Genomic DNA, 18030 nt, shown 5'->3' on the forward strand with positions numbered 1-18030 from the left:
GTTTTTTAGGCTTCTCCCTGCAACTCTTCTCCCTTAGGTTTCTGTAGGAACTAGACAACCTCTGCATTGAGCTCTTTGGCTGTTGGAATAAAAGCTGACATCATGCGCAGTTGTACTTCCAACCACACCATTCAGAGGAGTCAGCGAAGTTGGAAAGACTACAGTGAAAGGTTAGCTCTGTTGTAACTCTGTTTATCTCCTGCTGTTGCGGTGCAAGGAATTGTTTGAAAACTGGAATTGAACATTGGCAGCACCAACATTTCTGCCCAGTATGCTAACTGATTTGCCTCATTACCTGTATTCTGTGATGGCAGAGATTTCAGTTTCCCCTACTTGACAAAAAGTTCGGTTGTCTGCAGAGAGGGACAGACATGATGTATACATACTTCAGCATGGATTTACTGTTATTTCATGTCACAAAGTGCTGTGTTTTGAGGTAACACCTATTGGTGGTCCTGGAGGTTGAGGGCAGATTCACACACTGCAGATTGTGCCTAGGTAAAGCAGCTTTGTTATAGTATTTGAGCAGAGAACATATAATTTTTAACTACTACAGCGGTCTACCAAGTGAGTGAGTGTTAAGCATCATGGGAGCAAAGCCTGCACTGAAACAGCAACCTGTCCTCTGGCATCAGTGGGTGCAAGAGATGCAAACCCTTTCAAGTTCTGTTACACACCTGGGAGATACTAAAAGCAAGAGAAAGCTCTGCTTGACATCTCGGGTACTGGCAATTGCAAGACAGACAAAACAGATTTTCCAGGTCGTCTCTGACTGAACACTAAAAAGTAGCTTGACACATAGCTTGAAGCTTTAGCATTATCAAAAGTGAAGCTACAAAAACATCCCTTTGAGCAACTGAAGATCTAGAACCCAACCCTCCTCATCAGTATGTTTTTTCCTCATTACTAGCAAAACACAGAGCTAGTTCCTGCTATGAACTCGTCAAAGTTTCAGAAATGTTGGAATCTTAACTGCTATTCAAGATGTTAGCCTATAAATTATAACAAACTGGCCATGACACTTCCAGTCCTTTCTGGTCAGCTTTGTATTCTAGTAAGAGTATAATAATTCAAGAACTCATCAGCAGAGACTTTTGACAGCACACCAAGGTTGTTGAGTACCTATGTTTTTAAGTACCATGACAGAATTCAGAGACACAGGCTAATCTGTTTAAGAAATTAGAGCAATATTAGGTTGTGCTTTCTCAGTTTATCAGGATTTCTAAACCCCAGAGAAATAAAGGCAGAGGTGTTGCTGGAATGCAGCAGACTTTTCTCCTTTTTAATTTTTTTGTTTGTTTGTTTTAATATAACAAAGCAAAGTCACAATTTAAGCTAAAACTGCAAGTAAAAAGTATCTCCACCTTATTTAGCGAAAGGTGCCTCCCCTGGTACTAGTAACATTACAAGTCTGTTTGTTCTCCAGTGAGTTTAGTTTGTAGATTCTTTCAGGGAAAAAGACTTTTCTAAAGTTAAAGTAAAACCCAGAGAGAAAAATCCACCTTTTCATTCCCTAAAGAAAAAAGATAAAACCCCAAAGTTCTCCCTTTTTGCAAATTCTGTTTGAAATAACCCAATGAATTAAAATGGTTTAATGGTTCAAACTGAGAACAAACATATACCCAGTTACTCTTTTGAACAAGCATGTAAAACAGAGCTACAGTGATAAGGTAAGGTTACTGAGGCACTTTGTACTGACCAGAGCTTTAACCTCTATTACTTGATGGACCTCTAACCAGCTTTGACTTTTCATTGACTTTTCTCACCTTTAATTTAAGGCTGCATTGACTTTTCCTGTCACCTTAATCCATTTCTATCATTTAACCGCTGCACAGCTAGCTACAGTGCTACTCAGTATTGATTATATTCTTTCCTCTCAATAATGTTTTGTTACATAAATTGAAAAATAATCAAAGAAGCTTCTTAGTGCTTTGCTGTTTTTTAGTAGTTAATAATTCCGCTGATGTTTTAAAAAATGTTTTCTTCAGTGTTTCATTGCTCTCTTAGCCCAGGTCAGTGTTTTGGAGAAGGGAAAGCTGTAAATGAGATGTGGTGCAGTGGCTATGCAGAACATATTTGATCCCTGGGGTTCGCCGTGAATGACGAGCTGCTTGAGAGGAAATCCTACCAGGTCCTGGTGGTGGCTTTCCAAGACGCTGAAATCCTGTTCCATGGCTGATGCCCAAGTGGTTTCCACGCAGGGTCACCACAAAAGGAGAGGGTGACAAGGAGGAATGAAAGCTGCCTTGGGACTTCCCAACTGTACAACCTACCAGCAGGGAAACAACTCCCCTGGGGATGTGGGGTTCATACTTCAGACATCTGAGAACCGTCCACTAATTGCCAGCTACAAATGTGCCCCTCAGGGACACAGCAACACTAGAGAAGCAAGACCTGTCCAGACAGCACCCGGAAAGCCAGGAGTCATTTCCTCCATGCCTTTGCCCTAACATGGTAGCAGAGTCTGCTTTTCAGGCAGCTCTCCTTTCCAGGGAATGTGGGTTTTTACGGCAAGGTGCTCAGTAGGATGTCACCTCCACTACAATAACCCAGGCATGATTAAAAGGTATTTGTATCTTACAGAAGAATTAGAATTACAGAAGTGACAAGATGAAACAAAATATAGTATTCTACAGGCAAATACTATATGGAAAAACACTGCGTTAGCTGAGGCTTAAAATACTCTGGGGAAAGTTAAAAGTTGCTTGAAGAATTATAGAAGGAAAGATAAAATCTTTTTCTTCTGGCCTCAGTATTTTTAGCTTGAATTTATTGTTCCATGACAGGGTGTCTCCTCTCACCATTTAGTGGATCATAAAAAGAAAACTTCATTTTTCTTGTTTCTAGTAAAAAAAAAGTGACTCATGCTTGCAGCCCAGGCTCAGCAATATGCCTGGCTGGGTAGGTCTTCAATACATTTTTTGGTAGTGAAGGGAAGTGACATATCCGTGATAAATATAAAATGGGTTTTATGTTGTTTGGATGAAGGCAAGTACTGCGTTCATTCCTGACTCTCTCCTTGACTAGCTATGTTGTCACTACACAGGCTCACTCCCTTGCTTGGACATTATACAGGAGATGTAACCCAGGGCTCATGGAAAGCAAATTTCTCCCTTCTGCCTTCCTGCAATAAGGCACACCTTTGGTTGTCCTCAAAGTCAGCCTGCTTCAGTGGGCACATCACTAAAAAATAAACTATAGAGTTTCAAGAAAATGTAGGTGATGTGTTCCAACGCACACTTCTAGTAGCAGCTTTAAGAGAAGGTTGGTTGGGTGGGGTTTTTTTCTCCTTGTGTCTTGTGTTTGGTGTCATCTTTGTTAAGGATGGGTCCTCTCTGATTTTCCTTTCTTCCTTCCCATAACACTAAAGTAGCTGTTCAATGCCACCCAGTCCGCACAGGTAAGTGCTAACAGGTATATGATTGTGTGTCTGTTCCTGGGCAGGGCATTAAAGCAGGCACAGAGAAAGCTGGTTTGTAAAATGGCTTCCACCACGGACCTCAGGTGTGACCTCAGAAAAATCACTCTGGTTTTCCTCACTGTGCTCCCTCTCTTGTCTGTCCAGCCCTAGTAGAGCAGAGTCCTCTTGGGGCCGAGACCATCTCTTTCCCCAGGAACCTAAGCTGTGCCTGCTACAAACCCTACGTGCTAGGAGAATACAAATTAACGACATGAAACTACTGTTGAATAGCCTTATTGACTCACGTCTTTTATACAGTCGTGAAGCCTATATAACTCTTAAGCCTCTCTGTCACAGTTAATACCAGCTTTCAGCCATATCTTTGCAACTGAAGCTCAGCGGGGAACTAATGGATGACCGACTACTCCCTGCTAACATGCAGTAGGAATGACTGTGCCTGATCAATTCTTAAAAACACTCACAGTGAAAAAAGTACTCGGAGAAAGTTGAAACTGTTCTTTTTAAGAGAACTTTTTTTTTTTTATGATCTCTGATTCTGCATTTAATTCTGTAAGTGTAGTTTAAAGGGTAGAGGGAGTTGTTAAATTTCATTTCACATCCACACTCTTCTGTTGGCACTCCTGTGGAATTGTCACTGCTGCTCACGCACACTGAAGGGCAGCACACCCCTTTGCAGGCAGAGTGCAGCAATGCAGCTCATTCCCAACCGTTTCCCAGGTGATACCGTTGAAGCCCACAGGATTTCCCATTTATGCCCTTATCATTTTTTCTTGCTTCCTATGAGGGATCTGCTTTTGCAAAAGCCTCTGTGACAGAGGAGGGCTGGGTGTGATGTCCTCCTAAGCTGATCAGCAGTTTCTGCTGCTCCTTCAAAGGGCAGCACATCCTTCGAAGCACTGCTAGCACTTGCCTGTCATCACATGAGACACCAGGGCAGGAACCGAAAGTTAAAGATCCAGGTTGCACACTGCTGGTGGGAAGCACACTGGTTCCAGGCGTTTTGATATCAGAATTACTGCCTAGACCAGGAGCTAGCCCAGAGTGCCTAGTGCCTTTGCGGATTAGTGGGTTGTGCCATGATTAATGAATTCCTGCTCTTTCTCATTTAGGCAGAAGCTACGTGAACTGTTCCAGTCAGCTTCAGTCTCCAAGAAGAAAATTACTACAGAATATAACTACACAGCAGGAAAAAAGAAGTCAGTGCTTCACCAAAGGCTTGATGCTCGTTCTGCCCATGCAGTTCAGGAGGAGCTCCCATCGTTGAGAAGCTTGTAGCTATAGCATGCGAGGAGTCACATGGCATGTGTCACAGCAGGACACCTTTCATTGCATGCCATGGCAGTTTCTGTGGCGTCTGGTAAGGACAGACAGCACATCACAGCAGGGCGGGTGGCGGTGCGGTTTGGGAGACAAAGCTACAGAGCCCTGCTGTTTAAGAAGAGTGCGAGGCGTGGGGTAAAATGCCTCTGATGCCACCAGGAGTGTTTCACAATCCAACCTTTCTAACTCCTGTTCATTCATTTCTTTGCATACCTTTTTTTTTTTTTTTTTTTTTTTTTTTTTTTAAATCAGAAGTCAAACCTCTAGACTGTAGTGAAAAGCAGATGTATTTCTCATCAACGTAACACCTGGGGTGGAAAATTCTGCAAGTGCGCTAGTAACCGTGTCAAAATCCCTCGTTATGCTTCCCTGCCAGCCACTGTTCTCACTGTGCTGCTCTCCAAAGCTTCTTCTGCTGCAGTGCAATCTTGCTAGGCACCAACACAAAGTCTGAGCAAAAGGAAGAGAAGTCGGAAGAAGCAGTTCAGCAACTGGATGTCTCTAATTCCTTTCTTTCTTAAACTGTGTGTACTCAGGTGGGAAAGGATTTTATTTTTCTTAGCTGAAAGAGATTATCAGCAGGCTTAAGAATGTGAAAGAGTACCTTAAGCTGGATGTGGAGCAGATAATATTTTGGCTGTGAAAATTCTAAGTAACTTTAACACAAAGTAAATATATAGTGGTGTTTGACGTGGGCCAATACGTGATGTGTGAAATGGCTGTTGTTCTTTGTTTTTATAAAGTCCCTGTTATTATTGTGCTAATGATAGACTCAAATGAAAAAAAGATGGTTTGTTATACCATATTTTAAACAGACATGGAGCAGAAGGTAGTTTCTTTCTGAGGAGCTTTTATCTAACCGCACAGGTTGAAGAGGAATAGGAAGGGGTATAAACAGAAAGGATATGTGATAAATATCATGCTGGCATTGAAATTTGAATAAGTGGCTGGCTGAGGCATTGCTGAAGAAAAGGCAAATGGGGAAAAATCATAGAATATAATCACAGAGTCATTTAGGTTGGAAAAGACCTTGAAGAGCATCGAGTCCAACTGTTAGAAGAGCAGAGGCTACAAGGAGACAATAGTTGACAGGGATGAAAAAGGAAGGAAAGTACCTCTGCTATGGTGAGGGAAAGGCACTGAGGAAGGTGTGTTGGAGCATGCTAGCTTTTACAACAGGGGAGAAAATGCTCAGAGTGAAAATTGATGTAACCTCTTGACATTGGTAAGAATGATATTGCAGACCTGCACAGTCCTTGTTGCTTAGGCCAACATTTGCTGCCATGGACAGGACTGAGACATCTTGTTTGGACTTCCTCTGGAGGTGATAATTTACTGTCATGACGTCTCACACTAAGTGGGCAACATAATCCTCAGTTGCACATCCAGTTCTCATAACCACTTCACATTTCAGACAGGAGAACACAGGATGGTGTCTACAGCTATAGCTACAGTAAGGGACTGTTCCATTTATGCTAATGACAGATTCATGCCTTAACTGTTTCCAGTTTGAATAACTATAAATATTTCTGTCGCTATTTGATGGTCATCTCAGCATAATATTAGCACTTAGGCCCTTCGTCGGTGCTGAATGAGGAAAGTTTAGCTTTGTATTTGCCTGTTGCGTGGCTTCTACTCCAAAAAGTCTTGAGCTTCTGCAAACTCCTTATTCTTAGGCTCTGCTCAGTGTGTTAGATTTTGGTCACAGAAAGTAAAAAAGAGACAGTGCTTTTGGGGGAAGGCAGAACTGTATAATTTACAAGCTGCAAAATGACTACATTAAAATTTAGGGGAAAAGGAGTGTACTTACGTACATAAAATTTGAGTGCTAGCCAATAAAGCTATGTACTTGCCCATGTGAACTGAACTTCACCAAGAAATGGTTGGACATGAAAAATAGACCGTTTATGCAACAAATACTTTTCTGTTTCACAGCAGTTCCAAGAATGAATTAGAGGTAGCAAATTGTTGTCAATTTTCTTACAGGTATTCTGTAAACAATCAAAAGGTTGTAAAGTTAATAAAAGCAGAGCCATCTGGAAATTGTCTCTGAATTTCCCAGACCTGGCTTCGGTATATCACAACAGTATTTCTGCAGAAATCCTCCTCAGCCAGTCAGACAGTATTCTGAAAACAACCTTGTACCGAGATAATATCACTGAGGATCAGACTAGACTGGGGTGAAGAACAAATACACATTTTGCATTTATATACATAGTGGGAGCATTAACGATTCAGCTCCTTATAGCAATGTTCATAACTACAGGTAAATACTTGCTCTAAATTCATCTTCAACCTATCATATTTAAGTAAAATTCCCTTAGGTTTTCATAAGCCATCATGTCACTTTTGCTCCAGTAGTCTGCTAGAGTAAATTCCACAACAGAAAGTAAAGACAATTGCACTGTCTCTAGCTTTTGCTAAAGATACATGGTTAAACTCTTTCTGAAATACAAGGACTACTGCTGTAACGAACCCAAACTTCTCCTATTCCTCCCCATGCCTGTCTGTTGGATCATCAGGATTACTGTGGATGGCAGCTGCTACCTCACTTCCTTCTTAAACCTTCTTTCTTATAACTTTCCCCCACACCCTTTCACTAAGGATCATTATTGTGGATTAATTCCTTCTTTCCTCATATCTGTATATTTCACTGCTACTTTTTCCAAAACATATTGAAAGACTTCCCCATCCTTTCAATTCACTTGGATGATAGCCTCATCAGTCCTGGTCCAGGCTGCTGAATCTTCTTTTTTTCCAGCTCCTCTTGTGTTGCTTCCGTCCGGTTTTTCCACAGCTCTGCTACTTAGCGTAGCTTTCTTGGTGGAACATGTCACTTGTTTGTTAAATTTTTGTTTCCAATATAAACGCTTGCTCTTAAACTTCTGGTCTTTATCACCACCTCAGCTTAAATCTCAGCACTGAATCTGTGTCCTATATGGATGCTTCCGTCACCCACTCATTATCCTTTATGTTGTCCTTGACCATAAAAGTATTCCCCCAAATTCCCTATTATATCTGGGTCTGTGTCCTAACCTTATTCAAAACATTTTGAAAGATAGTTTTTCATATGAAGGCCACAATGTTAACTTGTCCTCCCCAACTAATGAAAAAGATGCTCAGGTTACTTAATAAGCATAGCTGAGTCGTCTTTGATAGGAGGCAGCTATGCTCAAATATACCAGCAGAGAAACTGGCCAAAATACAAGGTAATTTCTTCATTCAGGGTTTCTTACTGTGCTTTGATTTATCTGTGTCTTATCTTGTGGAGTTTCAGCTGTAAAGGGCAAGAATTGGCTTTATCGCTGTACTGAATACCACTGCTATGGTCTCAGTTCTTTCAAGCCAGTAAATAATGAGATGCTCATGAAATTCTTAGCGGGTGTTGTGTTTTAGCACCTTATCTGATTTCAGTGGGAGGTTTACCTGACTAAGACCTTCTGAGATGCCTCCACAAAGCAGAATAATTTCTTGTTCCCCTACCAGGTAACAAATGCCAGCTTAATACATCAACCTATCATCACATAGTTATGTATTATCCATAGCCAAAAGCCCCTAATAATAAATTCTAATCTCCTTAGGATGATGAAGTAGAAAACTAATGTGAACTTATTGCAAATAAAAAAAAATTATTTCCCTAAAAAGCAAGGCTTCTTTATACCTCAATAACACAACACTCTTTCCAGCTGTTAGCATAGAAACCCAGTACCACTCGGTATCACATACTTTATTCTGTTCTAACAAACCTGTTAGTAAAATAAGCCCTATAGCTGTTGGAGTGAGGACCGCAGAGTGGGAAAACATTATGCCTGGTTCTGCAGTGAAGCTCGTGAAGCTGCATTGTTATGACCACGGGCAGAACTGAAGCTGTTTTGTGAAGGAGCACTTGAGCGTGCAGTTTGAAGTGCAACCCTTGTTTTTGCTAACAGGTGAGAGTTTAATTCAGTTGAATAGACAAAAATAGAGGCACTGCAGCCAGACCTGGCTCTTTGTTCCTGGTTCTGCAGTAACAATGGCCAGATATGCAGAAGAGGAAGGTTTAACACATCCTGTTGGGAAATGTGGGAATCAGCTGCTTGAAAGAGAGGCAAGTCCCTTCCATGTACAGTGAATGGCTGGGTGATATTCTAAAGGGGGTTTGAATCATCTGATATAATGTCAGGGATGTAGCGTCACTGGGTAACACCCCACAGGCCATACTGTGAAGGACACCAGATGTGATGTTCACAATGGCTCCCAGACTTTCCTTGTCCTAATTATTTTTACCTTTTCTCGGAGCACCCAGTCTGGTTTATTGTCACAATGCAGTGGCACCTTGTGACATGGACACCCAAAACTCCACTACAAATGTTCCATCATGACTTATCATGATGCAATGCAATAAGAGTTAGGTGGTGTCTTGATAGTAGAGAATACTGCCCATGTCTAATGGAAAAGAGTTTGGCTGAGGGCTAGCTGAAAAATAAGTAGGGCTAGCTAAAAAACAAAGGTCTATTTGCCAAATGTGAATGGAATGAATTCTCTTGTGATCCACACTGCAGAGTATGGTGCACATCTGATACTTCCTTTAATAGGAAGGGAAAGCACATGTCACCATCTCTTTCTTTCCCAGATATCTTCATCCCCCATACTAATTTAAATATTTTCTTTTATCCTGAGTAAGTGTTGAGCCTTGCTAACACGAAACTTCCGTTCCATTAGATTTTGTGATAATTGGCTTGCTGATAATTTGAAGGTTGATTAGTTTTTTGTTACCCGTGATTACAAACAGGCACTCTTAAATGTTGCTTTAGTGCCAATTTGCTGCTCTAGTCAAGAATAATTCAGATATTTTCTCTTGTAATTCAAAGTAACTGCTGATGGACAGGTAATCTAGCTGATGGATGGACCTAATACGTGTTCTCTCCTGGTAGGTGGTACCAAAAAAAAAGTTCACGCACCACTCACAGTGGCAGGGCTTTTTAGTTCAGTTAATTACCATTTGTTGTTAATACATTACATGCAACCAGCACATGTAGTCTCCATTGACCTGTAAGAGGAGTAATTGCTATTTTGTATAGCATACTGCCCCCTTCAATCCCTGGGCTCTTGACAAAAGAAGCAGTCTCGTTTCTGGTCATCCCCTGATTCAATCTGAATGGTGATGGAGTGAAAGCTGTAGTTCTCAGACAGGGCTTGGGTAATATCTCTCAAAATCTTCTGGTTGTCTGATGTGTCTGCTATAGATACCAAACAGAAAATAATCAAAATGCATATAATATAATGCTTTACAGAAGGGTAAGTGTTTACTGACAGAAACTATTCACAAACTTCCAACAAGAAGTTTGTTTTGAGAAGTGTTTCTTGTCCTTTTTATCCTCCTTCCAGGAACCTGCATGTCAGCAAAAGTTTGTTCATTCAAATGTGGTTGGAATATGCAATTTTGGCAAGAGCTGAGCTAAGAGTAATCACCAAAGAAATTCAACTTGGCAGAAGACTGGAGGAAAGCAGGAATACTTAATAAAGATGACTTCATCCAGTCAGGGAGTAGCAACAGTGCCAAGTGATTCGGGTGTCTGACAGACCCACTCTTTTTGGGAAGCAAAGACTACATAGAGGACTTCGCCTCTGAGCCTATTCTTGGCCAAACACAGGTGGAATTTTTTCTTAAATAATCCTTAACATGTAAAAAGCAAAAGAAAATTGATCTGGGTGGTGGAAAATTTGTCAACAGGGATAAAGACTACATTTAAAAACAAACAAACAAACAAACAAACATTTTTAAATATGAGCTGTTCCCCTTGGAGTTACCTCTATGCTCCAAGCTGTTTCAAAGATTGTTTTACAGCTAGAAATGCAGATTTGCCCTATGAGTTTTTCTTATTGGGATCAACAGTTTTCAAGTTTGACAAATCCACTCCAAAACTCATTTGATTTTGTGAGAAAAACCCAGCCTGGGTCTAATTCTTCTGATTTATTTGTAATATTTTCTTGGTTTTTTCCTTGCTGCGCAGCCTTTTCAGTTTTCGAGTTTGGGGCTAAGTAGAAGTCCCTGTTGTTTTGGCAAGATTTCTGAGAGGAGGATTTGAGAGCTGTTGTTGATGTCATTTTTCCAGCAAAATGATGACATTTGTTTTAACAAGCAATAGATATACAGTCAATTGTATCCCAGTCAGGAGAGACTGACCTTTACTAGGCAGCAGCTGAATACTTACTCCCTGTTTACAGAAATTTACTGACCTGTGGCAACATGAGCAGATAGAATAGTTTGATTCATTGTCAGAGACCAAAGATGAAGGTTGTGAACAGACTCCACTTTCTCAATTGCTAAAATTCTTGCTTTCACTGCATCATAAGCAAATCCTTTTGATGTTCCTTAAAAGGAGAAATTGGTGGGAAAAAATATTCTTAAGAGATAAGAATTATGATCATTAGAGGAAAATGTGTCATGAACCTTTATTCACTTAAATGTGTAATTTTTATAAAAATATTCAGTGCTTTGGAGAGCCTGACTATTCAGAATTCACTGTGAAATTTAATCCTATCCCTTGTTTTTATACTTCTCTGTGGAAGAATGAGACTCATGCATGCCTTAGTAGATACTCTGAGGGTCCAGTTTACATAGCGAAGTGAGCTGTTTAGCCAGATCACATCCTGATTTTGCACCAACAACGTTTGTGAGTGCAGATTTTATGGCATCACCTGAGCACCTCTGAGGGATTCTGTCCTCAGTACCTTTACACAATAGAGAAGCATCTGTTTAGCAGAGAGGGAAAGACAAACATGAAGATTAAAGACTTAAAAAAGACTGAGAAATCTTAGGTGACATTAAATCTCAGGTCTAGTTACTGAGTAGATCAGTGATTGTTTTCCTAGATGAGCCTTTTTATAAGAGACAATGATGGTGATGGGCCTCATTCAGAGTGAGGGCGGTTGTGATCAGGTGAGTTGCAACATGGAATTCAGAGTTTAATTAAAATCCAAATTTGACCAAGGAATTTAACTTGGTTAACTTGGATCTTCCCTGGAGTGAGACCTAGGAGTTTGAAAATGCACCTTTATGCCCACATGAATGGCTATGCTCATCATGCTTCACTTGGATCAGTAAACTGAAACATATTTTTAACATCACCAGTTATGAAGTATAATAATGATAAGCACAGTATCGGTTAATTTTGTCTTTCATACCATAACTGACAATTATTTGTAATCGTTGATGACCTCAGTGTTGTATGCTTGGTCCTATCAATTTATTACAAGTTTATTACAGAGTACTGACTTAGTAGAACATGATGCTGACATGCACAAGCTCTTTAGAGATGGACATGGACAGTCAGTACCTGCATAATGCAGTCAGTCGCAGGGGCTGTGGGGCTGACACCCTGGGACAGACTGGATACATGGGGTAAGAGCCACCTCTAACACCAGCTCCAACACCCAATTTCTCTTCAGAAAATTCTGAACAGAATATGCTACCGATGAGGTAGGAGACTGGCTTCAGAGCCCAGAAGGACAGCATCAAGGAGCTGGCCGCAGAGGGGAGCAGAGCACTGCCAGTTTGGGCATATCAGCACTGCTTGTGGGAGTTGGGAATCACTGCTCTGAGACAGAGAGAGACCCCTGAGTGTCAGGGGCTGCCAGGCTTTCCTGGTGGTTTGTGGGGTTTTTTCAGTCATCAAGAGACCTGATTTTTTGGCAGCCAAGGCACAGTCAGTTGCTGCACCCTGTCTAGGTACACTTCTACACAACTGTATCTCTTATCTCATGATCACTGAAAGCAAACCAAGCCTAGAACGAAGCTTTACTGTACAACAAGATTGGAAATGTTCTTTCTTGGAACAGAAGTAGGTGCGAAGTGAAAAAGAAGTCACACTGAGTAACTCGTATCCATTCCAAACCGACACTGTTAGAGCTACTTCTCCCTTTAATCTTTATGTCTTAATAGCATGAGAAAGAGGTTACATTACATTATCCAGTCTAAGGGAGGCAAAAACTTACAGCTATGATTGCTCAAGTCACTTGGCCTTGCAAATCAAATGTTCAGGCCCATAGCTGACAGGATTAAATATTGCTAAGCCTAGTTCTTCTCGCTGCTGATGTGCTGAGAATTGCCTATTTCCTTGCACCTGAATGCAACTGGAAGGCTCCATTGGCTTGCTTTTCTGGACTGACGTAATTAAAAATCTTTTAAACTTCTGCCTCTTGCACTCAGTCTATTTCATAGACACAGTTCAAAGCGCAGCCTTTTTCTTTTCTTTGGTTTTGGGGTTTTTGTTTCGTTTTTTGTTTGGGTTTTTTTTTGGCAAAGGCTTTTATTTCACATGGGTAAAAGAATTACACAATGAACAGAGCGAGTAGACGTCTCTTATGCCAAAAGGGTGTTAAAAAGCAATGTTACACATATGACAAACAAAAGCAACTCAAGTTTTAGGAACGCATTGGGAGTTCATTAGCAAAACACCAGTACGCAGATTTTTATGACAAGTGGCATATGTATAAATCTTCTAGTGCAATGGTAGAACACAGTTTTTATTAGAATTATGATTATGTTTAAACTATGATCAGAATAATAAAAATATTAGAAACTGATGCAGAAGTGTGATATTATACTTTTGTCACTGAGTATAAGCAGTATGGAGAAAGGAAGAGAAAAAAACCAGGATATAGCTATATTAATTCTGAAATCAAGTCCTACCTTCCATTAACACAAACAAAATATCCCTTGAAATGGTGATGGTGGTTGCCAAAACAAAGATGGAAAACAGAAATGTGCAGATTGGGTCAGCTATTTTGTATTCTGGCTAGAAAAATATGAACACATCACTTTGTTAATTTCATTATTGTCTGTTATTGCCATTTTACATTAGTTAATCTCAAAGAATAATGTATTAATAGAATCCTAGACCCGTTTGGGTTGGAAGGGACCTTAAATATCAGGTAGTTCCAACCCCCCTGCCATGGGCAGGGGCATCTTCCACTGGACCAGGTATTTATATATATATATGTGTGTGTGTGTGTGTCTGTGTCTGTGTATATATATCTATATATGAATATTCCATCCCTCTAATACAGAATGAGTGCTGACTTCCTTTGCCAGTTAGGGAGCCTCAGCACAGGGAATGAAGGTGCTATAGATGAAGAAAGTGAGAGACACCGAAGTATCCTCCTTGCAGTTGAAACACCAAGAAGTGCTTCACTCAGTGAACAGTCATTTCAGTTCCAAAGAATAAGTATAATTGTCTTTGACTAAATTACAATGTATATCATTAAGACAGAGAAAATATTTACATAGTACCTAATGTAACAATGCTATGAAAATAACTGTTATACTTAATTGCAAGGAAGGCAAGTGAACTAATAACACTAACCTTAAAGAAGATGATAAGTGCGCTAATTAGCACACTAATACTCTGGAAGAGATCTCCAATGGCATGCACAAAGGCTGCCCGCAGACTGGCATTGCTCAGAGCTGGCTTTTCCAGAGGGGCTGACCTGTGTTCCCTGGCTTGGTCCCCACAGCTGTGCCCGTGGCTGCTCTGGTGCAGAGTCAGGCTTAGTCTGCAAGAGATGTAAAGCTGCAAATATCAGTGGGGTTACTGCCTCTCTGACAGCAATGATGTCACTCACATCATCACCCCTTTCACTTCTGAATGCTGAACAGCAAAATCAGGTATGATAAGTAAAAGTGCAGGGTGGTTAAGCAGATAATTCCTAGGTGTTTCAGTGTTTTGCATACAAACAGGAAAGTCCGTGAACGGCGTAATTAATGAGGCCTCTTTTTCTATAGACTTCTTGAATGTTCTAATAGCTAATAAAAATTGAGGTGCCAATTAATCTGTTCCTGGAGCTTGTGCATTCATTCATTGTTCCCTTCCCCGTGTGACAGCTAACAGAAAGGAGAGCAACTGCAACCTTCACTGAGAAGCAGGATCTCTCTTCTCTACCCCTTTCCGCATCTTCACAAAACTCATAAATGCTTAATATTTTTGAGGCCAATATCTATCACTTTTTATTGAAATACAGCAGCAAGTTCAAGGCTCAAAAGTTATATGGGGAGGAAAACAAAGTAACTTACAGGATGTTGGCAAGCACAGCACAAGCAGAGGTAATGAGCATCACCGTAGCATCAATATCGTAATCGGGGTGTAGCAGCCTCATACTAGCCAAATATGCCAACACACCAGTCACCATCCAAACGATTAGCACAGACATCAGAGCTCCCAGAATTTCTAAGGATTAAAACAATCCGATTTTAACAGGAGTCATAACAGAAATGCAAGAAAGTTTAAGAGATTGATGGTAATGGTTCCACATTTGTGAGCTTTACAGCCAGGAGAGTTACTTCTTGTATGTTGGCAGCTTTGATGCTCACAAAGAATGGGCCAAAATCCTTTCTGGTCATAGAAAATCCTGTGTATGTGGTGGTCTTACCCTGTTCTGCCTGCTCCTACATTTTTCCCGTTTCCAGTGTTGAGTTCATGAAGCATTTGGAGAAACTGGAGAGATGAAAAAGATAGTTTGGGGGGTTTGGGGAGGAGCAAAAGGAGCTGTAATGTGAAGAAAAGATAAAAGCAATTTTTTTTACATCTTATGTAGTTGCCTGGCTCTGGCAGCATGGTGTGAAGACCCCAGGAACCCACCCCTCTTCCCCAACAAGATTATCTTGGTCCCGGGAGCAGAGGTTGGCAGCCCGGAGAGAGGCACTGCTTACACAAACCCACTGGCAGACATAATCCCCCTCCAAAAACCTCCCTTGCTTCCGCACACTTCTTGTCACTTCACACTTCAGAAAGGCAGTGACAGCCCCCAGCAAGGTCCTGCCAGCAAAACCTCTCCTTCCCCTCTCCTGGGACTCATTCTGCCAATGCCACAAAATCATTTCTGTGCCACCAGCAGTGATGAGGATAAAGGAAGTTATTTTTTCCCTGGGGCAGTAAAATTTAATTTCATCTCTATTGGCTCTGAGTTGGGCTCAAATAAATCCGGTCCCCAAGGCCAAGTTTTATTGCACTGCCATAGGACAGGTCCAGGGATGTTCGTATGAACGTACAGCATGTTTTTAATAGGATGTGGAACCAGTAATTGCCGTGTGACTTGAATGGGTAAATGTTGCGCTTTATGAGTCCAACTGAGAAAATACCAAGGACAATGAAAGCTCACAGGAAAGTAAAAGGCAGTAGATAGCCAGAAAGAGCAAAGCACTTGCACAGACCTCCACTGTCAGTCCATGAAAACAGCTGAAACTCAGCTTAGGATTCTGAATATATTTTATGAGGGTCAGAGCTTTTGCAGCAGCCCAGGCTTCAGACGCTTATGAAAATAACCATTTTGTCTAAAACTGACAAGTAATGGATTAAAGTGCACTGACAGAGAAACCTAGTTTAGCTTAAAAATAGAGAAAAACTAACATAAAGCATACCTGGTGTTTGTATTTTCTGCAAGTTAGAGATTGAAACCCTGCAGACTTTGCCCAGCTGAAGGTGTTGATGGCTATGCTATCATTGGCATGAAAGGAGCCAGCAGCTTTTGTGAACACCTGTACGAATATCTGTGTGCATGTGCACATATGCTCCACAACGGAGTTAGAGGTTATGTTAGAGGTCATCTTTAGCTACATAGGTGAAAATACATATTACTTTTCAATGTAGTATCTTAGGAAAAGTTTAGCTAAGCTTACAGACCAGTTCAGGAGTACTAAAGGCTTACTCAAGAGGTTACCTTTCTTCAGCGCTACTAGCACTAACAGAGCGCAGCAAACAGTAGTGTAGGATTGTTTGGGAATCTCTGAATCATACCAGGGATAAAGAAATTGAGGTTGAAGATACCTTTTGTTGTGGTTTAATCCCAGCCAGCAACTAAGTACCGTGCAGTTACTCTCTCCCTAACTCCACACACACACATACCCCACAGCGCGATGGGGAGGAGAATCGGGAAAAAGGTAAAACTCATGGGTTGAGATAAGAACAATTTAATAATTGAAATAAAGTATAATAATAATTACAATCACAACAACAATTAGAATGAAAAGGAGAGAGAGGGAGAGAGGAATAAAACCAAGGAAAAAAACCCAACTGATGCCCAATCCAGTTGCTCACCACCCACTGACCGATGCCCAGCCAAGTCCCCCAGCAGCAACTGGCAGCCCCAGACAAGTCCCCCCAGTTTATATACTGAGCATGGCGTTCTACGGTGTGGGATATCCCTTTGGCTAGTTCGGGTCAACTGTCCTGGCTCTGCTCCCCCCAACCTTCTTGTGCACCTCCTCGCTGGCAGAGCATGGGGAACTGAAAAGTCCTTGACTTAGAGTTAAGCACTACTTAGCCACAATTAACACATCAGTGTGTTATCAACATTATTCTCATACCAAATCCAAAATACAGCACTGTACCAGGTACTAAGAAGAAAATTAACTCTATCCCAGCCGAAACCAGGACAGCTTTCCTGCCTGGAAATAGGTCTGGCTCACACTATCGGTTTCATTCAATATTGTGCTTCCAGCCATGTTGCTGAAAGTAGCTGCACACCCAAAGGATTTCACTGAACTGCTGTCTTGGCTGGTTCTGCTCCCTGGTTCTGGATTAGAGGACAGGAGGCATTCAGATGGCTTCTGCTAAACCTATGCCCTGTCACACACAGTCTTTGCATGACAAACTCTGTCTATCAGTCTGAGAAAAACAGTGAAAAAACAGCTTCCAAGATCATGTAGGGCTGCAGCTGTGAGACCTTGGTAGTCAGTGCACAGTGACTGCCACCCACCTGACTGCCCTCAGCTACTCTATTAAAGCATCCACCTGCATATCAAACTGGAAATACAGCTGGGGAAAAAACCCCAAGAAACAGGATAACTATCATGGAATGCAATTAAATAGCCACTGACATTTTATGCAAGGCTCTCTCTGCTACCAGGATAAAAATGTAATAAAGGATTGGTTTTGAAGTTCTGCATTGCAACAATAAAAACCTAAAAAATCTAACACAGACTGAGGTGGCTAAACCTGCCTACATCAGCAAGACAGGAGTTTCTCTCACTTTCCTTTCTTCACAGGCTAAGAGAGCATAAACACAAAAAGTAATTATGGATCAACTGATGGTAAGTAGTAGTTTTCTAAGGCTGCAAAATTCAGCTGTGTGTTGTCTACATAATGCCAGCTATGCTTCTGTCACACTAAACCTCCCCCTCACCCAGCAGCCTGTTTCCAGCAGAGCTGGTAGAACATACTTGGGGAGCAATATAAAGACAATATGAGTACGGCATATGTCTCTCCTGGTACATTCTGCAGCTACAGGCAGCCTTGGCCTACAGACATCCT

At 41.2% G+C, this 18030-nt stretch overlaps 1 protein-coding gene and 1 long non-coding RNA gene across 3 annotated transcripts in view; one reads left to right on the plus strand and one right to left on the minus strand.

Moving 5' to 3' along the window:
- Positions 1 to 10942, plus strand: LOC114016455 (uncharacterized). 2 transcript variants are annotated; one of them, XR_008731575.1, is made up of 4 exons: positions 1 to 170; positions 4531 to 4778; positions 5118 to 5277; positions 10109 to 10942. It is a non-coding gene; the product is annotated as an uncharacterized LOC114016455 (long non-coding RNA). The 2 variants fall into 2 exon arrangements; XR_003560898.2 differs by lacking the exon at positions 10109 to 10942 and having other exon boundaries at positions 5118 to 9811.
- SLC30A8 (solute carrier family 30 member 8) overlaps positions 9815 to 18030 on the minus strand; it is a 22236-nt gene continuing 14020 nt past the window's right edge. Inside the window, exons 4-8 of the mRNA XM_014281765.3 lie at positions 14796 to 14949; positions 14089 to 14278; positions 13416 to 13521; positions 10961 to 11095; positions 9815 to 9960 (exon numbers count right to left, since the gene is read on the minus strand). Coding sequence (XP_014137240.2) covers positions 9815 to 9960; positions 10961 to 11095; positions 13416 to 13521; positions 14089 to 14278; positions 14796 to 14949 — 731 coding nt within the window. The remainder of the gene's footprint in view (positions 9961 to 10960; positions 11096 to 13415; positions 13522 to 14088; positions 14279 to 14795; positions 14950 to 18030) is intronic.

The sequence above is a fragment of the Falco cherrug genome, chromosome 3, assembly GCF_023634085.1.
Source record: "Falco cherrug isolate bFalChe1 chromosome 3, bFalChe1.pri, whole genome shotgun sequence".
Classification (NCBI taxonomy): Eukaryota; Metazoa; Chordata; class Aves; order Falconiformes; family Falconidae; genus Falco; species Falco cherrug.